Raw genomic sequence first — 21,312 nt, forward strand, 5'->3', positions numbered from 1 at the left:
AGAGAATGGATTCGAGCCACACTGCGCTAGGTCACGACCAAGTCCTAGTTTAGTTTTATTTAATTATTCAGCTGCGATATCTGTGGACTCTAAATGATGAGTAGAAGCTACTCTAAATGAGTAGAAGTAGAGAGTGTTTGCAAGCTTATGCCAGGGTCTCACTTATGTTGGGGTTTTTTTTTGTGTCAACAAATTTAATTCTACAGTAATTTAATTAAGCCGTAGTTACGGCTCTATTTTTTAGCCTCCTAGGAAGAGACTAGGATTTATTTGACTTTCAAGGAATAGTTTGAAAATAAAGAGTTTAACAGAACATATCTGAGGGTGGAGGTGTGCCCATTTGGTTAGGCTCGCGGCATGGGTGAGAAGGCGTCCTGTCAACTGCAGCTATAACGACAGTGAAAAATAAACTCAGTGGACGTATTGTTGGGTACAAACCCAAGCATTTTGAAATTCTTTCTCTTTCAATTTGGCTTCTGAATACAAGGAAAAAACCACTCCTTTGGCCGCAGTGACTTTTACATGGTGCAATCTCTATTCAGAGTGCAACCTCGAGGAAAATACCCTGCGTCTGTCGCAGGCGCGCTCTTGTATTTGGTGTAAGAAAAATGGATCCGACTTCAGTCGCCACTTCTCTGTCAGGTGCGGGGTCAGCAACCATCTCTTGTGCTTTGCGATTTCTAGCTGCAAAGCAGCAGCAGCAGCGTAATTCCTCTTCGTGACTTTACTCAGAAGTCTGCCTGCCCTGCGGATCTCAGCTACACCCGTACGCAGCGTCTGGTGGGATTTCTGACCCTCTCTGCCACATCTACACTGAGATTTATTTCTGCTCCTAATGCAGAGGAAAATTGAATACGACACATTCTCTGGTAGCTCTGAGTTCCTGAGCTTACGGACTTAGAAATGTAGCAAAAGTTATTCGTGGCTGTGGTGGTCATCACATGTACAGCAGGATATATAGAATACAGCATCTGTTGAATGAGATCTTGTATTGAAGTGGAGTTCTGCCTAGAAAGGTGTGTATCTATATAAAAATAACTCCACAGCAGTGGTTGCTTATTTTGATAATGAATTTTAGTTATGATTTATGCAATAAAGAATGCCTCTCTGAAAATAGAGGAAGGTGCTGTTCGTAACAAATCATTAGTAAGTAATACTTACAAGCTCTTTTTGCATGCTCCTTTCCAAGCTTTCTAGGGAGGGCGGGTATATTTGTAGAGGAAAATTAAGGCATTGTAATACCCAGTCAGCCCAGTAAAGCGATAATCTTTCAAGCAATTTTGCACACTGATTTTAAAAAGCAAATAAACCGACAGAGGTAGCAATGCATTTTATAGATTCAAAGACCAGGGCACAGACAAATCTTTAATTGTTACGAACAACAGGTTTCTTAGCTTATGGAACTCAAAAAGATATTCGTGATGATAGTTTCTGAAAAGAAAACACAGGTGGTTTTTTTTTGTTTTTTTTTTGAGGTTAGACAATCTAGGTTTTGCTCATTCTAGTTAGAAGAAAGCTCAGTCCCTATTCAGGACCTTTCTCCTGAGGAGCCGGAGCCTTGACATGACCACATCCCAGTCTGCATAGGCACCTTCCAGGTGACGAGTCACTTCTGATCCCGACTGGTAGCTCTGGCGACCATGAAGCACGCGCCAGTTATCAAACGTCACTATGTCACCTACAAAGAGATTGCACAAAGTTTAATATTTGGCATGTTATAGTTGATTCCTTCAAACGGATAACATGGAGGGGGATTTATATCAACAGTTAGGGAGCAATGATTTCAAGTAGCTCAGCTGGAGATCTGCAGTACCGATGCAGTAATTTTAATTTAGCTGGTTATTCTCACCCAGAGAAGGCAGGTCCCTTTTGACCTCTGCTTCATTTTTTGTACAATCAAGAGTTAAAAAGCAGAATGGTAGGGGAGTCCACGCTGAGAAAAGCAGGCCTTGAGGAGCAAGGCGACTACAGCAAATCCACAGGAAGGATAAAAAGGGTAAAAGCCACTAGGATGATTTTTATTTGATACTGTGGTACTATTTGTACTATACAGAACCTGCATTACTGACCCTGTTAAGAGAATCTTATGAGAACTAAGTCAAGCCATTGAAAATTAGGAAGTCACATAATTAAGGCTAGCATGCCATTTTAATTTTCCTCCCTTGTGTGCCACCGTTATGATAAATCTCTAATTAAATAATCTTATAGTCTTTCTTTCCTCCTCCCCCTCCCCTCTACCACCATTTTGGTGCGTTAATTGATGGGATGGATGGTACTAATGTAATGTGAGGTACTCTGTTTTACCATTTACTATGTGATCTTATAAATTATTTTATTGCATGTTCCCAGTAGAGATTCATTTCCTCATAACCTTTTCAAAGACACTAGCATCACAGTACATGAGGCAGTCGGATGCACTAATGAATTTACTTTTGTAACATCTCTTGAGAGATGAGGGGCTATTCACATTTTTATTTTATAGCTGGGGAACGGAAGAAGAGAGATTAAGGCCAAGTAAGTTAAATATGTGCACGGACTGACTTTTAAAGAGTAAAGGCCATTTTTGCAGCATGTTTTATGCCCAAAGCGCAGCCTTGTACAACTTTAGCTGAAGTGTAGAGCACTTGGCACTTCTGCAAATCTGCCTCCAGGTGTCTCACATAAACCACCCAGCAAAAGCAGCAGAGCAGCGGCGGCCTTCGGTAGTTCACCTGGCATTACGCCGGCGTTCGGCGTCAGCAAAGACGGTAACTGAACTCCCCGCGGCGCCGTTCCGCGTTACGCACATGAGGCATCTGTGTTATCTTCCAGGCGTCCTGCGACCCCCGCAGCCATTGGGAAGGTGCCCCACTAACAAATTAAAGTGTCGTAAAGACAGACGTGTCATTTGGCTTAAGGTCCATGCTCTGCATCCAATGAAGCCAAGGAAAAAGTATGCGATTGTGTATCGCTTAGTGAACAGCCACTGAACTGGGCTGGCACAGCACCCCGACACGTGATCCTTCCCATCTGTGGTGCTATTCAGATGATAAGTTACAATTTCCTTTATGGTATGGGTTTTTGACGTAATATAAAGATACATCGGACTAATCAATAGAGAGACTCTCTTCCCTCCTGCCTTTTTTTTTTTCTTTATAGTGTAATAATGGCAGAAGAAATCTATGAGATGAATGTAAGGATGCAATATGAAATAAAATAGGTGAGAGAAGGACTGCAATTTCCTCGCAGTACCAGTGCTAACAATGCTCAAGTGTGTTGACTGTCAAGAAAATCATGTGAAAAATCACCACGAGGAGAAGCAACTTACTGACCTGGTTTCAGCTTATAAGTAAACTTGTGTTCTGTGCTGTTTAATAAATCATCAAATTCCTTTAGAGCTGCATAAAATGGCCTCACTTTTTCAGCTGGTATGTCAAACACTGTGTCTCTTGTTGCATTATTATAATTGATGCGAATTGCTTGGCCTCTGGAATCCACACTATGAAACAGAGAAGGAAAGGAAAAGGAATGTATTATTTATTTTGTTAGTGAAATGTTTTAAGATGGTTAAACAGCAACTGAACTCTCCTGCTGGAATTTCAGTATGTTTCTGTAGTGAAATTCAGATTGTTATTGGGTTGGATTTTGATAATTAAGCCTAATTAGGAAAAGGGATAATCAGGAGAAAGTGCAGACACTTGATTCCTCAAACATCTACATTCTACACAGTTTAATTGTAGACTTGTAAACTCTTTAAATTCAGAAGAGGTTATGATCATTTGCATTTGATCTTTTTATAATACATCGTTCTTAATCTAAATGCTTCAAATTATGACCTCTCTTTGGCACAATGCAGAGGTACATCAGCTGGAATTTAGTAACAGACCCAGCTGCTGTTAAGCTGTGTCTGTACCGAGGAATTGCTCTAATTACCACCACTTCTTGCTGCTGTGTGGCAAAACAAAATATGGAAAACTATGCTGTGGTGGTACAAAGCAAAGAACAAGTAATACACTGGCAAAAAACCCAACCAACCGAAAAAAACCAAACCCCAAAAAACTACAGACCAGGTTAAACCAGCGGTTCCCCACAAGGTGGCAGGAGCAGACCTTCTCCCACCACCATGTACTCCACCATACGACAGGGATTTTATTTTTCGATGTTGTTGAAACTACTCACTCTATAATCCTTTGTTTACATTGCACAGCAAAATCACAGTAGTCCACCCCAACATCTGTATAGTCTACAGCAGTAGAGGACAGGATCTGATACGCTTGAGGGTTTTGTTTCTTCAGCTTGTTGGATACGTGAAATCCATCTACAGCTTCACTTTCACCTCCTGCAGCTGTTTGCTTTATACAGTGGAGAAACTGAACCTGGAATGAATTAACATCTCATTACGAGAAGAATTAGCTTGCATATTTAACAGTTCATTAGTATCAGTTCCCTCATATCTGTGGTTCTCGGTTTTTTTCTTTAGTTGTTTTCTTTCCAGCAAAAGACCGAGTTCCCATTATTGCAGCTTCACAGCACTCTGCCACCGCTATCACACGGGCAGAAAATTAAAGTAGCATGTTCATAAATCCATCCCATTTGGGATATCTTCTGGCGCTTGCAACCTGTGAGTCAACTGCAAAGCTTTGGGCTCGCTTGTCTCCTTTGAGTCCCTCTTTGCGGCAGTCGTATTTTAAATGCGTTGCAGTCTTATCTCAACAAAGGAGGATTAATTTTCTCTTGCAGAAACAAAACCTACTGTGAGTTATCTGCTCATGGAGGGGAAAAGGTGGCTCTTGTAGAAGGCAACAGGCCCAGTGTCTCTGCCATAAAGTAGGATTAAGACAGTTTCATTTCATTTTGCAGTGAAATTGCCAAGGCATGAGATGGAGCAGAAAGCCTAACCTGGGCTCTTGGTTGCACCAGTGTAAATCTGAGCTGCTGACACAGGCAGTAAAACTCTCCATGGCATTAGAGAGCCCAGCACCACACAAAGTGTAACCGTTCATCTCAGCCAAACTGCACAAAATACATCTTTCATACCAGCGGTAACAGCGTTCACCTTTCCCTTCCATGACGGTGAATTATTTCTGAGACCACTAGGAGAAAAAACAAAAAAAATCCCAGGAGGAGAAAGAGGAGCAGAGAACAGGGTTTGTCCCAGAATCTCCTCACCAGCTAGACCCACAGACCTTGACGATGGCGACGAAGGGGGAAACTGAAGTCTATTAATGAAGCCCTATTCCACACTCACTCCCCATCAATGAACAGCATCTAAATGATTTTAGTGATGTTAGGGTGAAGTATTTGGCACTTACTTGTTGATAAATTACATTGCTTTTTTTGTTTAATTATAGAAACAACTGACACAAAGTACTCCAAAATATTAGAAGGGGAAGTTGTAGGTATGAAGCTTATAGATGCAAACTTTTCCAGGATTATCTTTAGTTCCTTTGTACCTGTTCCTACTACTTTACATTTCTCTGGTGAATTATGTGGATCAGGATTTGATATGACAGGGATCAGGTGAAAATGTATTTCCAGTGGTTGTTGTCCAGCTTTACAGAATGCCCCTTTTTTGCTATTATGAAGGGGCAAATAAGTGTCTAACTTAATTCATAGAAAACAACACCTTAATCATATTTCTTCTAATATGTTCTCCTCCTGAGGTGACCAGATGTGTCCTAAAATGTCACAACTTGACTACAGCATCTAGACGCCCAACTTCTTCAATATGATGAAAACGGTACCAAAAGCACATACAGGACCTAATGCTTTCTCATATGGTAGTACTCGCAGTACTTTGTGAGTTTCCACTTAAAAATTATGGTACACATAACGGGCTTGTTATGCCGAAATTACATCATAATGTTTATATTGCCTACCTTATGTATCGAGATTGTTACATGCAGATTAATATATTCTTACTTTATATTGCTCTTTTAAGACAAAATTCAGATTTTAAGACAAAATTTGTGTTGTAAAAAAGTTGGTGGGTTCACCTTACCCCAGGTGGATGCTGCAGAACAGGGTAATCGGTGTGAAAACATAGCTTCCCAGTTGTGTAAGCCACATTGTTAGCATCTACTTTGTCTTGCACTTGCCAAGTTGGTCTTTATAATGAAAGGGAAAAGAGAAAACGTGCTAAAACAGCAAGCCAGCATGCCAGACAGTACACACTGAAACTGTGAAAGCGCAGTACAAGAGAGTCATTCCATCTTTGAACATGAAAACATTGTAAAATTATTCAGGAATGATTATTTAGCAATGTCCCCCACCCCAGCAAATAAGGCTTATTTCAGCAGCCCTCGACTCAAGCTAGAAACTGAAGTGTGCCAAGGGACGTGTGGCCCCAGTGTAGTAGCTAGAAGAATGATGGCTTGCCAGCGGCGGCACTTTGCTGAATGCAGAGATCAGCTGAAGACACTGACCAGGAGGAATCTGCCAGGATAAATCATCATCTTATTACTGAGGCTTCAGAAATAAGAGAATGGAAGTTGGCCCACTTCTTTTTATCAACCTTCCAATTTCCCTGCCAGGTAGAGCACATTATCAATGAAATATGAAATTGTTAAACGCTATGTAACTTTCCCCAAGAATTATTTTTAAAGCTTTATGATCTTAGAAAATAGAGAGTATCCTTTGCAGGAGGATCTTTCCTGTAACTTGAAGACTTGTTGCTAAAGGAAGATGTCTCGATGAAAGCCTGTAACTTCTTCCCTTTCTCTGACTCTAAGAACTACCCTCATTTATTTTGTTACAGAGTTTCTGTCTGGAAATTTGACAAAATTCAGTAAGAAAGTTTACTGATAACTGCAGGGGAAAAAAAAAGTCTTAGTTACATGACAAAGACATGAATACATTGCATTGCAGCACAAGCAGCATCTGTTTCAAGTGACACACCATGCAGGAGAATTTAAGGCCAGGAACCACCCGTTTTGTTGGTACAGAGCTCACACGATTGAAGACAGCCCTCGGCAGACGTGTTACAGATCCAGACGTTTGCCTGGAAAAGTGTACGCCGCCATACGCAGTCCACGTAATCACAGGAGCATAAGTGACTTAAAAGAAAATATAAAACTCATTTTCCCTTGTGAAGTACTATAGACCAAATATATTATGTTTCAGATGGCGTGTGTCTAGCATTACTTCTTAATAATAGTTTAAAAAGAAAATAGGCTAAAGAACATGCGGACCAAAATGATTTTTATATAGTATACAAACACTTTTGTTCCAGGACTGGTATTTACTATGCAACTGAAAACTATGCAAAATGCTAAAACTAAATTTTGGAAATTGCCGGGGGGAAAACCCCTTGAATATTTGCAAGTGTGCTTAACTGCCTGGGAGAAACAATTTTTGTTATTTGGTATAGTACATATTCATCAGGACATGACTTCAGTACTCAGGTATGATAATTTCAACCACAGGTCCACAGTTCCCAATTTTACAGCCCCACAATAGCCCATTATTATCATTATCCTTGTCGTTAGTGTTGAGGGTAGCTAGCTTCATTATGTCTTCAAAGGCTTTGGTGTCGCTTGATGGTTCTAAAACAATTTAACACATTTTAACTGTCTTATTTATATGCAATATATACAATTGCTGGAACGGTAGTACTTTGGAAAATCATTGTAAGGTTTTGCGACAGCGGTCAGTGCTTTCGCGCTGCCAGGCTTTGTGAGGGGAGCTGGTCCCTGGGAGCTTTTCTTCTACACAAGGAGCTTTGGTCAAGGCTAAAGTTACTGACCTGAAGTCAGCGATGCTAATCGGGAGCTCGGCGCTGAACGTGGAAAAATCAGCCTTACTTTGTTAAAGTCTCAGCTGACCTGAAGTATCCGCTCAGTCATGGGGAGAGCGCATGAGAAGTGAAGGAAGAAAATGCGGGTAATGTCAGAGGACTCTTGGCAAAGTGGGGTGGACTGGTTTACGGTTTAGTCACGGGGGTCAGATTTTAATATCAGTTGCTCGGGCTGTTTGACAGAGAAGGAAATTTGGCACCAGACAGGTGTAGCAATTTTTTGCATTAAGTGGCAATCTGGGCTCAGTCTCCCCGAGCAGAAAACTAGCCTGGCTGCTAGATCCTTAGTCTTGCAAAACTGCCGCACTAGGGACTGAAGCCACGCTTCAATCATCTGGTCTTGCACTTTATTGAAGTGCTAAGTCTCCTTCATACGAGATTTGGGGCCCACTGAAGCATTCTGGTGCAGCTGAAGCCCTCTGAGAGGTGCAGGTGGTTTGGCTATTTCAGTGGGAGTGCTGGGGCCCTGAAGGAGGCTCTTTATGCCACCCCAAGCCCTGGACAAGGCTTCAGAACAGGGGAGGAGCACAAGGTCTCGGGCATGAGAAGTTGGAGAAACAAATTGTGGTATGACTGGAGACCTTGTTAATGGAGTTGTGCCTCTGTAACGTAAAGAAAAAAGGTTAATTTAGAAGTGTGGAACCCCTTGATGTTGTGTTATGGCTGATACAGAGAACGTTTCCAGTTTTTACAGTAATGACATTTTGGGCAGCATATACCATACAGACATCTAGACAAGAAAAAAGGCTTTTGTTTTTCCATGTGTCAGGGTTGTATTCATTGCCGTTACATTTCAGTTTAAAATTATGGCCGGTTGAGGTAATGTTTTATTTGGCAAGCTTGCCAATTCCAAATTTATCCTTTTATTTATAATATTCAGTAGGCCTTGTATTTGGCTGCTAGTGAAATAGCAAGGGAGTTACCCAAAGTTATTATTTTATGACAGTTGTAAAAGCCACCTCAGAATCGGATGCCAGTAAGAAATGAACTTCTGTTTTAGAGGCAAAGAGGTGGACTGTAAAATGCTGCTCTAAGTCTGTTGTTAAGACTGAAAACTCAATGGATTTTCTGCCACTGCAAGAAAGATGTAAGAGCAACAAGACCAGGTACTACAGTAACTACAGCTGAAAATGAAACAGGATAGATTAGGAGAAAAGATACTATAGGGAAAGAAGTCTCTTCTCCTCTTTAATGTATTTAGGCTGGATTCCAGATATAGGTGACAAAAAACTATGAAATTTGTTCTTTGTAAAACACTTACCCCCCAAATATCCAAAAAATAAGCCAAAACCATTTAAGTTTTGAATGAATTACACATTTAACAAACACTGTGTTATTAAGCTGCTTCAATACAGTTCTGTCACTCTTTCTGACACATTTAGCAAGTTACCACTTCATACACATCTGAATTAAACCACTTGAAACTAGTTTTGTGACGTACTTTTTAAAAAATACTTTATGGATAGTTTCTTAAACCACTACACGTAACAATAGAAACTTTCTGCATGATCCTGCTTGTATTTTCCTGTATTTTGGGATTTCTTCCCTCTCTCTTTTTTTATTTATTCTCCAAGCACAGATCTTAAGGAAAAAGCATGGTCATTAAAAAAACCCCAAACACACACCAGCATGGTGATGAGAGCAGCCTGTCATTGCTGAAGCGGTCAGGCTGCAACATGCGTGCCTCTCCACGTGTGCATGGGCTCGGGGAGGACGGAGGCTCGGCTGATAGCTGTGCAGCAAACTGGAGAACAACTCTTCTGAAAAGGTGTAACGTTTTGCAACCCAACTTTCTGTTTGCAGCCTTTGCGATCAGAGAAACTCCTCTTAAACAGAGATAAAAGATAAACCAACGACGCTTCACGACGCATTGAGAAGTCGGTGCTCAGAAGCGGTGTGGCGGTTTTGCCTGCAAGTAAGCTTTGGGTCAAGGATCATCGATTCAGGTAACAAACTGGTCTTGTGCACCTCCTTGGCAGGGTAACTGCGCCGTACCGTGCCGGCAGCTTCCCTTCGCACCACCGCGAGCGTCGTGTTCGAGTAGGTATGCTTTTACTCTATAGCCTTAACAAAGGCATCCTTGTAGTGCATCTCGGAGACAACTAAACAGTGCCTGATCTCTGAACTGCAGCAATGAAAGCCAAGACGTAAGGAACAGCACGCTCGCCCCAAATCAGCTCGTTGAGCCTGGCTCTGAGCTCCAGAGCGGGCTGCCTTTCTGTGTACAGTTACTTGCTCTCCTTGCAAGTTGGCAACATATTCTAAAAAAGAAAATGCATTCAACAGTTTGGGTTCTCCCCTCGAAGGTCTCGGCTCTGCTAATATGCATATTGTATCATGCACATCTCACCCCTTTTGTAACTGTGCCTTTCCTTTAGCTCTGCAGCATCCAGTCTTTTTTCCCCAGAGCTGGACCTTGGTCTGTACGTAGCTCGTTGACTTTACCCTGTGGCAGAGCTGGTTTTTGTTACCTGAAATCCAGACCAGTCTGCAAAACTGGTTTTTGGATGTCAGGCTCACTTTGACCGTATGCTCTTCAGATTTTAATGTAATATTGCAAAATCAACCTAGTCATACACAGAAACATAATTAGCAACTGTCAGATGACCTAGAGTAAATCTAACCATGATGGCTCAAATGGGATGATGTAAACCAGACTTCAAGACTTTCAAATACTACACCTGTGTTTAAAAAGCAAAAGAGAAAAAACAAAACTCAACTCAGCTAAGTATGTTTTCTTTTAAATGCAGAATTCTTAGTCAACTGAGTCAAAATTTTCGTAACAGTGAAACACTCGTTCTGCAGCCTAATAAATGCATGAATTAGCAAACAGGTTTTGGAAAAGCAAGGAGACTCACTATTGTTTCTCTACTGTGAATCCTAATACTTAAGGAAACATAAAGTTTAATCAATACCGATAGTAAATCTGATTTAAACAGTGAATGGAGCTCTAACCATCACTTGTGGACTAAGGTCACATTTCAACCTTGATCTTGTATGGAGCATTAATGGGCAAGAGGTTCTTTGCAGGCTGTATTAAAACACTTTTAACACCTGCCCCCCCACCCAAGACTCAGAACTCATCCTGACAAATTACTTTTTTTTGAAACCATCTTTAAAGAGAGTCAACGTTAATTTAAGCTGACTTGAGACAAGATGAAGCATTTAACAATCGTTACTATTTATAATCTTATCAAAGGAAGAGTCAGTGAGGGGCAAGACTAACTTTTTTTAATTGGAAAAAAACCATTCTGATGACACGGCTGATAAACTGGCAAGTCTTCCTAGGGCAGTCCAAATCTCTTCTTAGCTGTGCTTAGACAAGGAAAGTATCCTAACAGTTAATGCACATTTATATAGTAAGGGACTTTTCAGTCTTTCTTAAACATAGCAGAGTTATCACAAGCTGGATGCTGCAGAGAGTTTCAGACAGAGTTGGCAGTAATTTTCAACACCAAGGATGATTAAGAGCTGAGGCAGAGTACCAGGCAGAATGGTAGATTTGTTTTAATCTTACAACACTGCTGAATTAAATATCAAAAACTTCTGAATCCCTTAGTGAAAAACATGTTAGAGGGCTCAGCAAATGGACATGGTGAAACACAGTGGGCTGCCATGTCAAGAACATTAGTCTAGAAGATTTAGAGATAATTTCCAATTTTAGGACCTGGGAACTTCTTCTAGGTCCAGTTCCTCATCCCTGAAATTTAGGAAAGTAATTAAAGGTTCTGTTGTAACCCAAGCACAAATCCATGGTATATGTTGAAGGGGTTGTATGGGGTTTTTGTTGTTCAGCTTTGTTTTTTCTCTCCTCTGAGGTATTTTGGAGATCTGTTTTCTTTCAGTGGCTTGCTTTAACAAAGAACCAACTTTCTGTGTTGTTTTCTGGGGCTTGCTATAGATGTTCCTGACTCAAAACGCTTGTGCAGCTCTCTGGATAAAACCAGAGAGAATGTTTCATCCTTCAGCTACTGAGGAAAGTTGTGAAACATGCTCAGATAGGATTAGGATTGGATACCCCTAAGAATCTCCTCGTGTCAGTTATTGGGATCTGTCAAAACAGAAAGAGAAAGCAGGAGTATTTTCATAATGATGCAAGTTTTAAATCGAGACCATAGTAGACCGCCAAACACAGGCGTGCTTGACACTAGGAATGCTTTTAATGGTAGAAAAGGTTTCGTAGCACTGGATGAGGTTTCAAGCTGAGCAGGGGGTTCTGCCCCCATTCATTTCAGTCGCGTTAACCCGACTGAATCCCAGTTAACTTTGAAAAACACTTTTCCTTCTGGCACTGTAAGCAGAAAGAGGAAACCACACCTTAATGAAAGTACATTATCTTAACTACCCTAGTACATTTATACATTACTCCCTTTAAAGCTTTACAAATATTTACCATGGCTGCTGGAACTGATAAAAAAGCTTCAAAATAGTCATGGTATTTTAAAGCAGTTATTGTCTCCATCTCCTCTTTTTGGAAAACAATAGGAAAAAAAAGGATCTTAAAATGCCATTCTCACAGGCTGTTCTACGTGCTATGTGTTCACTTCAGTTTCTGACAATTTCTAGATTTCTTGAGCCAGCTTTCCCGATTGAAACGAGGGGGGAAGTTCTGCACAAACAGGTTGACTTTCAACATAAATGAAACAAAAATGAAGGATGGCAACTGGGTCAGAAGCAACTTACGCACTGCTAGAAGTTGCTAGTGTATCACAGCAGCTATTTCTCTGCCTCTTAGAAATTGTTCAGTAGATGTAAAAGCTGGCAGCATCAATGATATCTTTTCCCATAGCTGATGATGGAACGATACTTGCAAAATGAAGATGCAACAATAAGTCTTAATAAGCATCATAGCTTGAAGAGGGGACTTTTTGTTCATCTTCCTCCCCTTCACCTCACAATTAACATTCCAAGTTAATGTATTTTTCCTGGTATCACAGTGCCGCTTTTACCAACCTCACCTGCATTGCACTGTTCCTCAGATGTGAGGCTCATACGTGCCTTCACACAGGAGTGTTAAGGGGCAGAAAATCTTTCCTTTCTGACTTGCGGTCTTGAGGGAATGTGGTTTTTCTGGCCAAGGTTGAATTTTTTTCCCCACTTCTATTTATTTTAGCTTTTTTACCTAGACAAAGGAGGAGACACCAGTGATTGCCCACATGTTTTTTTTGCTTATTCTTTGAACTAGAGGCAAATCCATGTGAAAGAGAACTCTTGCTGTGATTTTTATTATCCTTCATTCTATTATGGGGGAGAAGGGACCTTTTCAGATGGAAACCCCTGAATGTTCTGGTTTTGGTGGTTATTCAGGCACCAAGAAATCACAATTGTGTTTAAGTGTTACTATCTATTTTCATCTTTTTTTTTAAGAACAAGCGCATGTCCAAGTAATAATTTTTTTTATATACGTTGTAAAAAATTATACCAACAGCTGGGGGTGACGGACAGGGCAATATGTTAGCTAATAATGCTGCTCCTTCACTTAGCTAGATGGAGGTCACTGACTCAGCTCAGCAAGATGGGAGCTACCATCGCCTAGTAAGTGTGTGAGGAGGTAGAGGTTCACTTTACTTTAGGTTGATTTACAAGTTCCTGCTTGAACTCCTGCAGGTGGAGCTTTTACTTTTGCAAAAAAAGGAGTCTTAAAAAAATGCTTGCTGGGACTGGTTGTGCCTTTCCAGAGCATATTCAGTTGAAAGAGGGGAAATGGGCACTCTGCCCATCCTCTTGGTGATGTAAGACCCAATAATATCATCTAAGTCTTACCTATTTCCATTACTTGAAATCAGGCTAAGAAAAAGTTTCAGTACAGACAACTTCCTCTATTCAGAAAGGGACTGGATTAAGTTTTTAATTTTCTTCCATGCTATGGATAAGTACAGCTATCTTGTGGTTATCTTTTATTTGACATCATCTATTTTCAGGCATTTTTCCTTCTTTCAGCACTTAATGTTATCGCCGCTCTTCTTTACACACCCTCCCTGTGACAGCAAAGCAATCCTGTCACGCAGAATATTAATTGATGACACATTTTCTACCATGCAGAGAAAAAAAATAATTTCACCTTATTTTAATAAATTAATCCACCAAATAGGTCCAGCAAGGTGAAGTACATCAGAGGTGATTCCATAGCCGGCAAAGCAAGGATATTAAAAATCAAACTCACCCATAAAAAGTGAGACGCAGGAACCCAATCCTGTGGCCAAGTTTAACCAACTCTCCCTGCCTAGTAGCAGCTCCTGTTAGTAGCACGATTCCTACTTTCTTTAGGGTGCACAGCCACTTGTACGTGCTTTCGTCATTGTACATGACTTCTTCAAAAGGCATTTCAGGAAGCTGCAGGTCTGAGCCCCAGTACTGGCGTTCTGAAAGGGAAGAAATGGAGAAAAAGGCTCTTAGCTGTTTTAGCATCAAAGCTTAGGACATAGTTAAAAGTATGAAGTTAATGGGATTTCTATGTGTTTGTGAATAGGTCCACAATCCTGCAGCCAACCACCTGAAACCGGGTCCCTGAGTTGGCATGGATAACAAGCAATCTTCACAATGAAATTCAGCAAAACATTGCAGTAAATAAATTTTAACTCAGAAGTTTGACGGAAGACCATTTGAAAGGGATATTTTTTGTTAAGAGTACATCAGAAATGTGCATATTCATTTGTCTGTCTGTACTGGTGAACCACAACAGTGAAAATTTGAAACTAAGACTGCTTTGGAAGTTTCTTGTCTAGGGTAAAATACCATGGAGCACCCCGAGATCTCTCTCAGAGGTATTATTGTGTCGATACCTAATAAGGAAGAGATTCTATTCCTGATGAAGACACACATCAATATAACAGCTTAGAAGCAGAGCAACTACACTGACTGACTAAGTGACCAATCAATTTTCTTTCGTAGATTTGGCTTCATGAAGTCATATCCAGTTATGTTAAATTCTGCAGGATGGTGTCATTCCTTGTCTTTTCCTCTGCAGGTTTTTTTGTGAGCATTTATCTTATTTCAGGAAGATGCAAAGGAGAGCCCAAGATGTTAGCAAATCCACGCATTGCCACGAGGTAAAGAAAATAATGGAAAGATTGAGCGATGAGCAAGAAGTTTTGTCACACCCATTCTCAAACACAAGTGATTATAAGAGCGTAGGAGAGTAGAAGAGTATTAGAACTGCTATACCATAATCAGACATTTGCTTGCTGAACAGCCCTTGTGATAGAGAAGTTGGAACTTCGCAGCCATTTTTTGGTGGCGGGTACAGGCTTGCAAGCAGAATGGGAAGGGCTTTTCATCCTTCAGACCTTTTGCTGCTCCCCTCTCCTTTTTTTTTTCTCAAACACGCACAGCACATCATCCAAAGCTATAAAGTAGTGAAAATCTATGCCCCTTTAGAATTAACACTGCTTAGCCTTATGCTTTTATGTATCTACAGCTGCCCAAATACTGCTAAATTTGTACCTTTCTCTGACAGTATATCTATACCTGTATCCATAGATGTGGATTCTTAATGCATGACCAATTTTTATTACTATTTTCTAGTATCATGGTTCTGTAATGGTTATTGGCTTTGATTTAATAATGATTTTTAAAAATCTCATAACCTATCCTAAAGCAATCACATTCTGATTGAGTTGGGAGAATTCCCAAATAGATAAGTAAGTCACCTAATACAGAGAGAGGAAGTGAAACTAAAATACTGGGTCATAACTAGAAAAAGCCCAAATATTTTCTCTTAACTGTATTATTTTCTGAGGAAGAATGCGCTCTGGTGTCAGACAGCATGGCCTTATATCCATTTGTAAAGATACTCTACAGAAGAGACAATCATAAACATACAGTGACAAAATAAAGTAATAATTAGATATGATTACTATATCTAGGCAGATTTTTCATTTTATGACAGGCTACACAATCCAAATCTCATCTTCCGACATGAGTAAGCTCTAAAAATTATGCTTACAGTATTCTGCATTCAACAAAACTGTACACACTTAAAATTTTGATTTGGATTACAGTGCTGGAGGTTGTACCTGGAAAAGGAATGTTACATGTCTACCCAGCCAGATGGACACCAAGCCCCCAGGCACACCGTGGGAAGGCACGGTGACTGCTCACAGCGGTAAGTCCCACTCTGCCTACTTTAAGTGCCAGGATACACCCCTCACCTGATTCAGCTTCCCCAGAGGAGAATACACAACTCCTCTAGCGCTGATCTTGGCATCTGATCACCACTGAAGGCAAGGTGATGACTTAGCCACAGCTTCAACTACTGTAGCCAAGGTCTTTAGGGCAGAGCCCTTGGTCGTCCCCTCTGATCTCCAGGAGAACACACTGTCTGTAACTCCTGGTGTGTCGGGCAGGTCACTTGGGTGTGCATTGGCAACCAAAACCAGCATCCTCTGAACTACTGCACTAGATGTGACAAGGACGGCTCCCACCAGGCAGAGGGAGAAGAACGCAGGAACTCAGCTGAAGATAGCTAGCCCCATCTTCCCAGCAAGTATTTTTGCTCTGCTTTGCTAAAATCCCTGGCTCTGGGCGTTAAGGCGTGAGTGCACCTGCATTCTGGCTGCCCCTAATCAGATTCTGGGCTCTGTAGTTTTTTAGTATTTCTTGCTTTTATGTTTCTTCTTCTTGACTTATTTTGCGTCCCCTTTCCTGTTCATTTCCTTCCTTCTCCATGAGGCAACCTTACATTTTGAGACCTTGACTCGAGTCAATGTCAAGACTGGGATTTTCTCTCTCTCAAGATCTTGAATACAAAGGTAAGAAGGAATGCCTACCAGGGGGTCTAATGAAGAGGGGGTTGTCTTAGCCTGTGTTGGAGGCACTGTCAATTCCAGTGTGAGCCATAGGAATGGCCCAAATGTTTACAGAGCTAAGCAGTCCCTTCACATGTACCTAAAAATAGCTTTTCCTTTCCTGCCTCCTTTCTGTCCCAGGACAGAAGTCACATGCCTTCCACTTCATTCCTCCCAATTTCAGACAACATTCACCTTTCTCCAGGTGAGATACAGACACATAGAGATGAAGCATTTAGAACTTGTCTCTCACTGCTCTTTATCTTCAGGACTTTGGATGGCTCATGGCAAATCGTAACGGAACATGACCACACTTACCCAAGGGTGGGCCAAGTCCCAAGACTCCCCTTAGAAGTTCAGAAGTGCAGCCAGAAGAGAAGTGCAGGCAACCTGTTCCCCCAGCCCAGGCCTGACCAGCTCCCGCAATGCTTGCAGAGATGTTTTGGCTCTGGCCCAGAGAGGAGAAGCGTTATGCAGGAGAGAAGCCCTTCAGGTTGACAGTGCTACTAGAGCCCTCCTTCCAGATGGGGCTCAGGAAAAGACAACAGCTGTTCTCCACTTCTTGTGGTCCACAACAGCAGATGGCAGCTGATGGGGGAAAGCCTGTCTGAGGACATACCTAACTGAAGTAAGTCTTGGGAACCTGCTGGGGGAAAGTTTATCCAGTTATTCATGTCTGAGGACATACATGTCTAGAGTAAGTCTTGGCAACCTCCCCAGAATGACATTTTCTCTACAGTTTCCCTCAAGTAAACACATAGTCCTTCAAGAGGACTCCAACAGGGCCGTTCACCATTGTGGCTGAACGGCAACCCACCGCTGAGCAAGGCAGCCAAAGTGGTGGCCTGTTGCCTGCAAAAAGAAGAAATGAGTTAAGCAAGATAGAAGGCTTGCCTTAAACACAGACATAGGCACACTAAGATAATGTAACCAGTGACTGCGTGTAAGCATTTTATAGCATGGTATAAATTCTAACAGCAAAATCAGGAATGGGAATTTTATGGAAGAGCTAAGAAAAAACATACACAGAGTAAGTAAGTAATCATTGGTGGTGTGTACTGTTAATGAACGTCCATCGAATAAAGTGTTGTTTTGAAGTTTCAAACTGTTGATGTCTTTTAAACATATCAACAAATCTGCAACTGCTATATGCGATGGTAAAGGTATGTATGGACAGATGTACTCAAAGCTTCAGTTGTAGCACGCAGAAAAGACAGAGCTTGAGGTCTTTTTCTGCTCCAAATGCAGCTGCATCCTCATAATCCCCAAACAAAACTGAATGTGTGAGGGGCAACGGGGTGGGCTGGGGAGCAGAGCCCCTGTGTAGACAAGCCGAGAGACACTGGCACACACAGGATGGGGGAAGAAGAGTGGCTGAGTGGAGCAGGCACGATGATGGCCCCACAGAGGTGTGGGCCCAGCGTGCTCTTCACAAACAACAAAGGAAGGGTGGAGAAAGGAAACCAGAACTGCCAGGCTTCATAGCAGGTGTGTGGGAACTACAGTAGAGCCACCATACAGACACGTCAACAAGCCTACTGAAGATGTGACAGACCAAAGTAATAAATAGGTACCACGATGTGACACATGGAAGAAAAGAACAAGTCATTACAGGTCAACAAGTGAAGGTTCAAGGCAGGACGCTGACCTCAAGTAACCCCATGGGCTAATTTGCTGACCTCAAGTAACCCCAGTGTCGTGTCTGAAGAGGCAGTTTCACCTCAAGTAACCCCATATGGTAACTGACGACCTCTAGTAAGCCATATGCTAATCGCTGACCTGGAGTAACCCCATATGCTAATTGATGACCTCGAGTAACCCCACATGGTAATTGACGACCTCGAGTAACCCCACACGGTAACTGATGACCTGGAGTAACCCCCGAGCTGAAATTTTGGGTGAAAGTTGACCTCGAGTAACCCCATATGCTAACTGATGACCTCGAGTAACCCCATATGCTAACTGATGACCTCGAGTAACCCCTGAGCTGAAAGTTTGGGGTAAAGTTGACCTCGAGTAACCCCATATGCTAATCGCTGACCTCGAGTAACCCCACATGTTAATTGATGACCTCGAGTAACCCCTGAGCTGAAAGTTTGGGGTAAAGTTGACCTCGAGTAACCCCATATGCTAATCGATGACCTCAAGTAACCCCACATGGTAATTGATGACCTGGAGTAACCCCTGAGCTGAAATTTTGGGGTAAAGTTGACCTCGAGTAACCCCATATGCTAATTGCTGACCGCAATCATGTGGGGTTACTAGAGGTCATCGATTAGCATATGGGGTTACTCGAGGTCAACTTTACCCCAAACTTTCAGCTCAGGGGTTACTCGAGGTCATCAATTACCATGTGGGGTTACTCGAGGTCAGCGATTAGCATATGGGGTTACTCGAGGTCAACTTTACCCCAAACTTTCAGCTCGGGGGTTACTCGAGGTCATCAATTACCATGTGGGGTTACTCGAGGTCATCAATTAACATATGGGGTTACTCGAGGTCAACTTTCACCCAAAATTTTAGCTCGGGATTACTCGAGGTCATCAATTACCATGTGGGGTTACTAGAGGTCAGCAATTAGCATATGGGGTTACTCGAGGTCAACTTTACCCCAAACTTTCAGCTCGGGGGTTACTCGAGGTCATCAATTACCATGTGGGGTTACTCGAGGTCAGCGATTAGCATATGGGGTTACTCGAGGTCAACTTTCACCCAAAATTTCAGCTCGGGGGTTACTCGAGGTCATCAATTACCATGTGGGGTTACTCGAGGTCATCAATTAACATATGGGGTTACTCGAGGTCAACTTTCACCCAAAATTTTAGCTCGGGATTACTCGAGGTCATCAATTACCATGTGGGGTTACTAGAGGTCAGCAATTAGCATATGGGGTTACTCGAGGTCAACTTTACCCCAAACTTTCAGCTCGGGGGTTACTCGAGGTCATCAATTACCATGTGGGGTTACTCGAGGTCATCGATTAGCATATGGGGTTACTCGAGGTCAACTTTCACCCAAAATTTCAGCTCGGGGGTTACTCGAGGTCATCAATTAACATGTGGGGTTACTCGAAGTCAGCAATTAGCATATGGGGTTACTCGAGGTCAACTTTACCCCAAACTTTCAGCTCAGGGGTTACTCGAGGTCATCAATTACCATGTGGGGTTACTCGAGGTCAGCAATTAGCATATGGGGTTACTAGAGGTCAACTTTCACCCAAAATTTTAGCTCAGGGGTTACTCAAGGTCATCAATTACCATGTGGGGTTACTAGAGGTCAGCAATTAACATATGGGGTTACTCGAGGTCAACTTTACCCCAAACTTTCAGCTCGGGGGTTACTCGAGGTCATCAATTACCATGTGGGGTTACTCGAGGTCATCGATTAGCATATGGGGTTACTCGAGGTCAACTTTCACCCAAAATTTCAGCTCGGGGGTTACTCGAGGTCATCAATTAACATGTGGGGTTACTCGAAGTCAGCAATTAGCATATGGGGTTACTCGAGGTCAACTTTACCCCAAACTTTCAGCTCAGGGGTTACTCGAGGTCATCAATTACCATGTGGGGTTACTCGAGGTCATCGATTAGCATATGGGGTTACTCGAGGTCAACTTTACCCCAAACTTTCAGCTCAGGGGTTACTCGAGGTCATCAATTACCATGTGGGGTTACTCGAGGTCAGCGATTAGCATATGGGGTTACTCGAGGTCAACTTTACCCCAAACTTTCAGCTCGGGGGTTACTCGAGGTCATCAATTACCATGTGGGGTTACTCGAGGTCAGCAATTAGCATATGGGGTTACTCGAGGTCAACTTTCACCCAAAATTTTAGCTCGGGGGTTACTTGAGTTTCATCAATTACCATGTGGGGTTACTCGAGGTCATCGATTAGCATATGGGGTTACTAGAGGTCAACTTTACCCCAAACTTTCAGCTCAGGGGTTACTCGAGGTCATCAATTAACATGTGGGGTTACTCGAGGTCATCAATTACCATGTGGTGTTAATTGAGGTCAGCAATTAGCATATGGGGTTACTCGAGGTCAACTTTCACCCAAAATTTTAGCTCGGGGTTACTCGAGGTCATCAATTACCATGTGGGGTTACTCGAGGTCATCGATTAGCATATGGGGTTACTCGAGGTCAACTTTACCCCAAAATTTTAGCTCGGGGGTTACTCGAGTTTCATCAATTACCATGTGGGGTTACTCGAGGTCATCGATTAGCATATGGGGTTACTCGAGGTCAACTTTACCCCAAACTTTCAGCTCAGGGGTTACTCGAGGTCATCAATTACCATGTGGGGTTACTCGAGGTCAGCAATTAGCATATGGGGTTACTCGAGGTCAACTTTCACCCAAAATTTTAGCTCGGGGGTTACTTGAGTTTCATCAATTACCATGTGGGGTTACTCGAGGTCATCGATTAGCATATGGGGTTACTCGAGGTCAACTTTCACCCAAAATTTCAGCTCGGGGGTTACTCGAGGTCATCAATTACCATGTGGGGTTACTCGAGGTCATCAATTAACATATGGGGTTACTCGAGGTCAACTTTCACCCAAAATTTTAGCTCGGGATTACTCGAGGTCATCAATTACCATGTGGGGTTACTAGAGGTCAGCAATTAGCATATGGGGTTACTCGAGGTCAACTTTACCCCAAACTTTCAGCTCGGGGGTTACTCGAGGTCATCAATTACCATGTGGGGTTACTCGAGGTCATCGATTAGCATATGGGGTTACTCGAGGT

The 21,312-nt window shown here is 42.2% G+C and overlaps 1 protein-coding gene across 1 annotated transcript in view; it reads right to left on the reverse strand.

The window, feature by feature from the left end:
* Positions 1-1,174: 1,174 nt before the first annotated feature.
* BBOX1 (gamma-butyrobetaine hydroxylase 1) overlaps positions 1,175-21,312 on the reverse strand; it is a gene marked incomplete at its 5' end in the record, with an annotated part of 36,052 nt that continues 15,914 nt past the window's right edge. Inside the window, 5 exons of the mRNA XM_082000378.1 lie at positions 1,175-1,678; positions 3,312-3,478; positions 4,159-4,355; positions 5,981-6,086; positions 13,938-14,136. Coding sequence (XP_081856504.1) covers positions 1,518-1,678; positions 3,312-3,478; positions 4,159-4,355; positions 5,981-6,086; positions 13,938-14,136 — 830 coding nt within the window. The 3' untranslated portion in view covers positions 1,175-1,517. The remainder of the gene's footprint in view (positions 1,679-3,311; positions 3,479-4,158; positions 4,356-5,980; positions 6,087-13,937; positions 14,137-21,312) is intronic.

Source organism: Phaethon aethereus (genome assembly GCF_964289735.1).
Source record: "Phaethon aethereus genome assembly, chromosome: 5".
Taxonomy (NCBI): Eukaryota; Metazoa; Chordata; class Aves; order Phaethontiformes; family Phaethontidae; genus Phaethon; species Phaethon aethereus.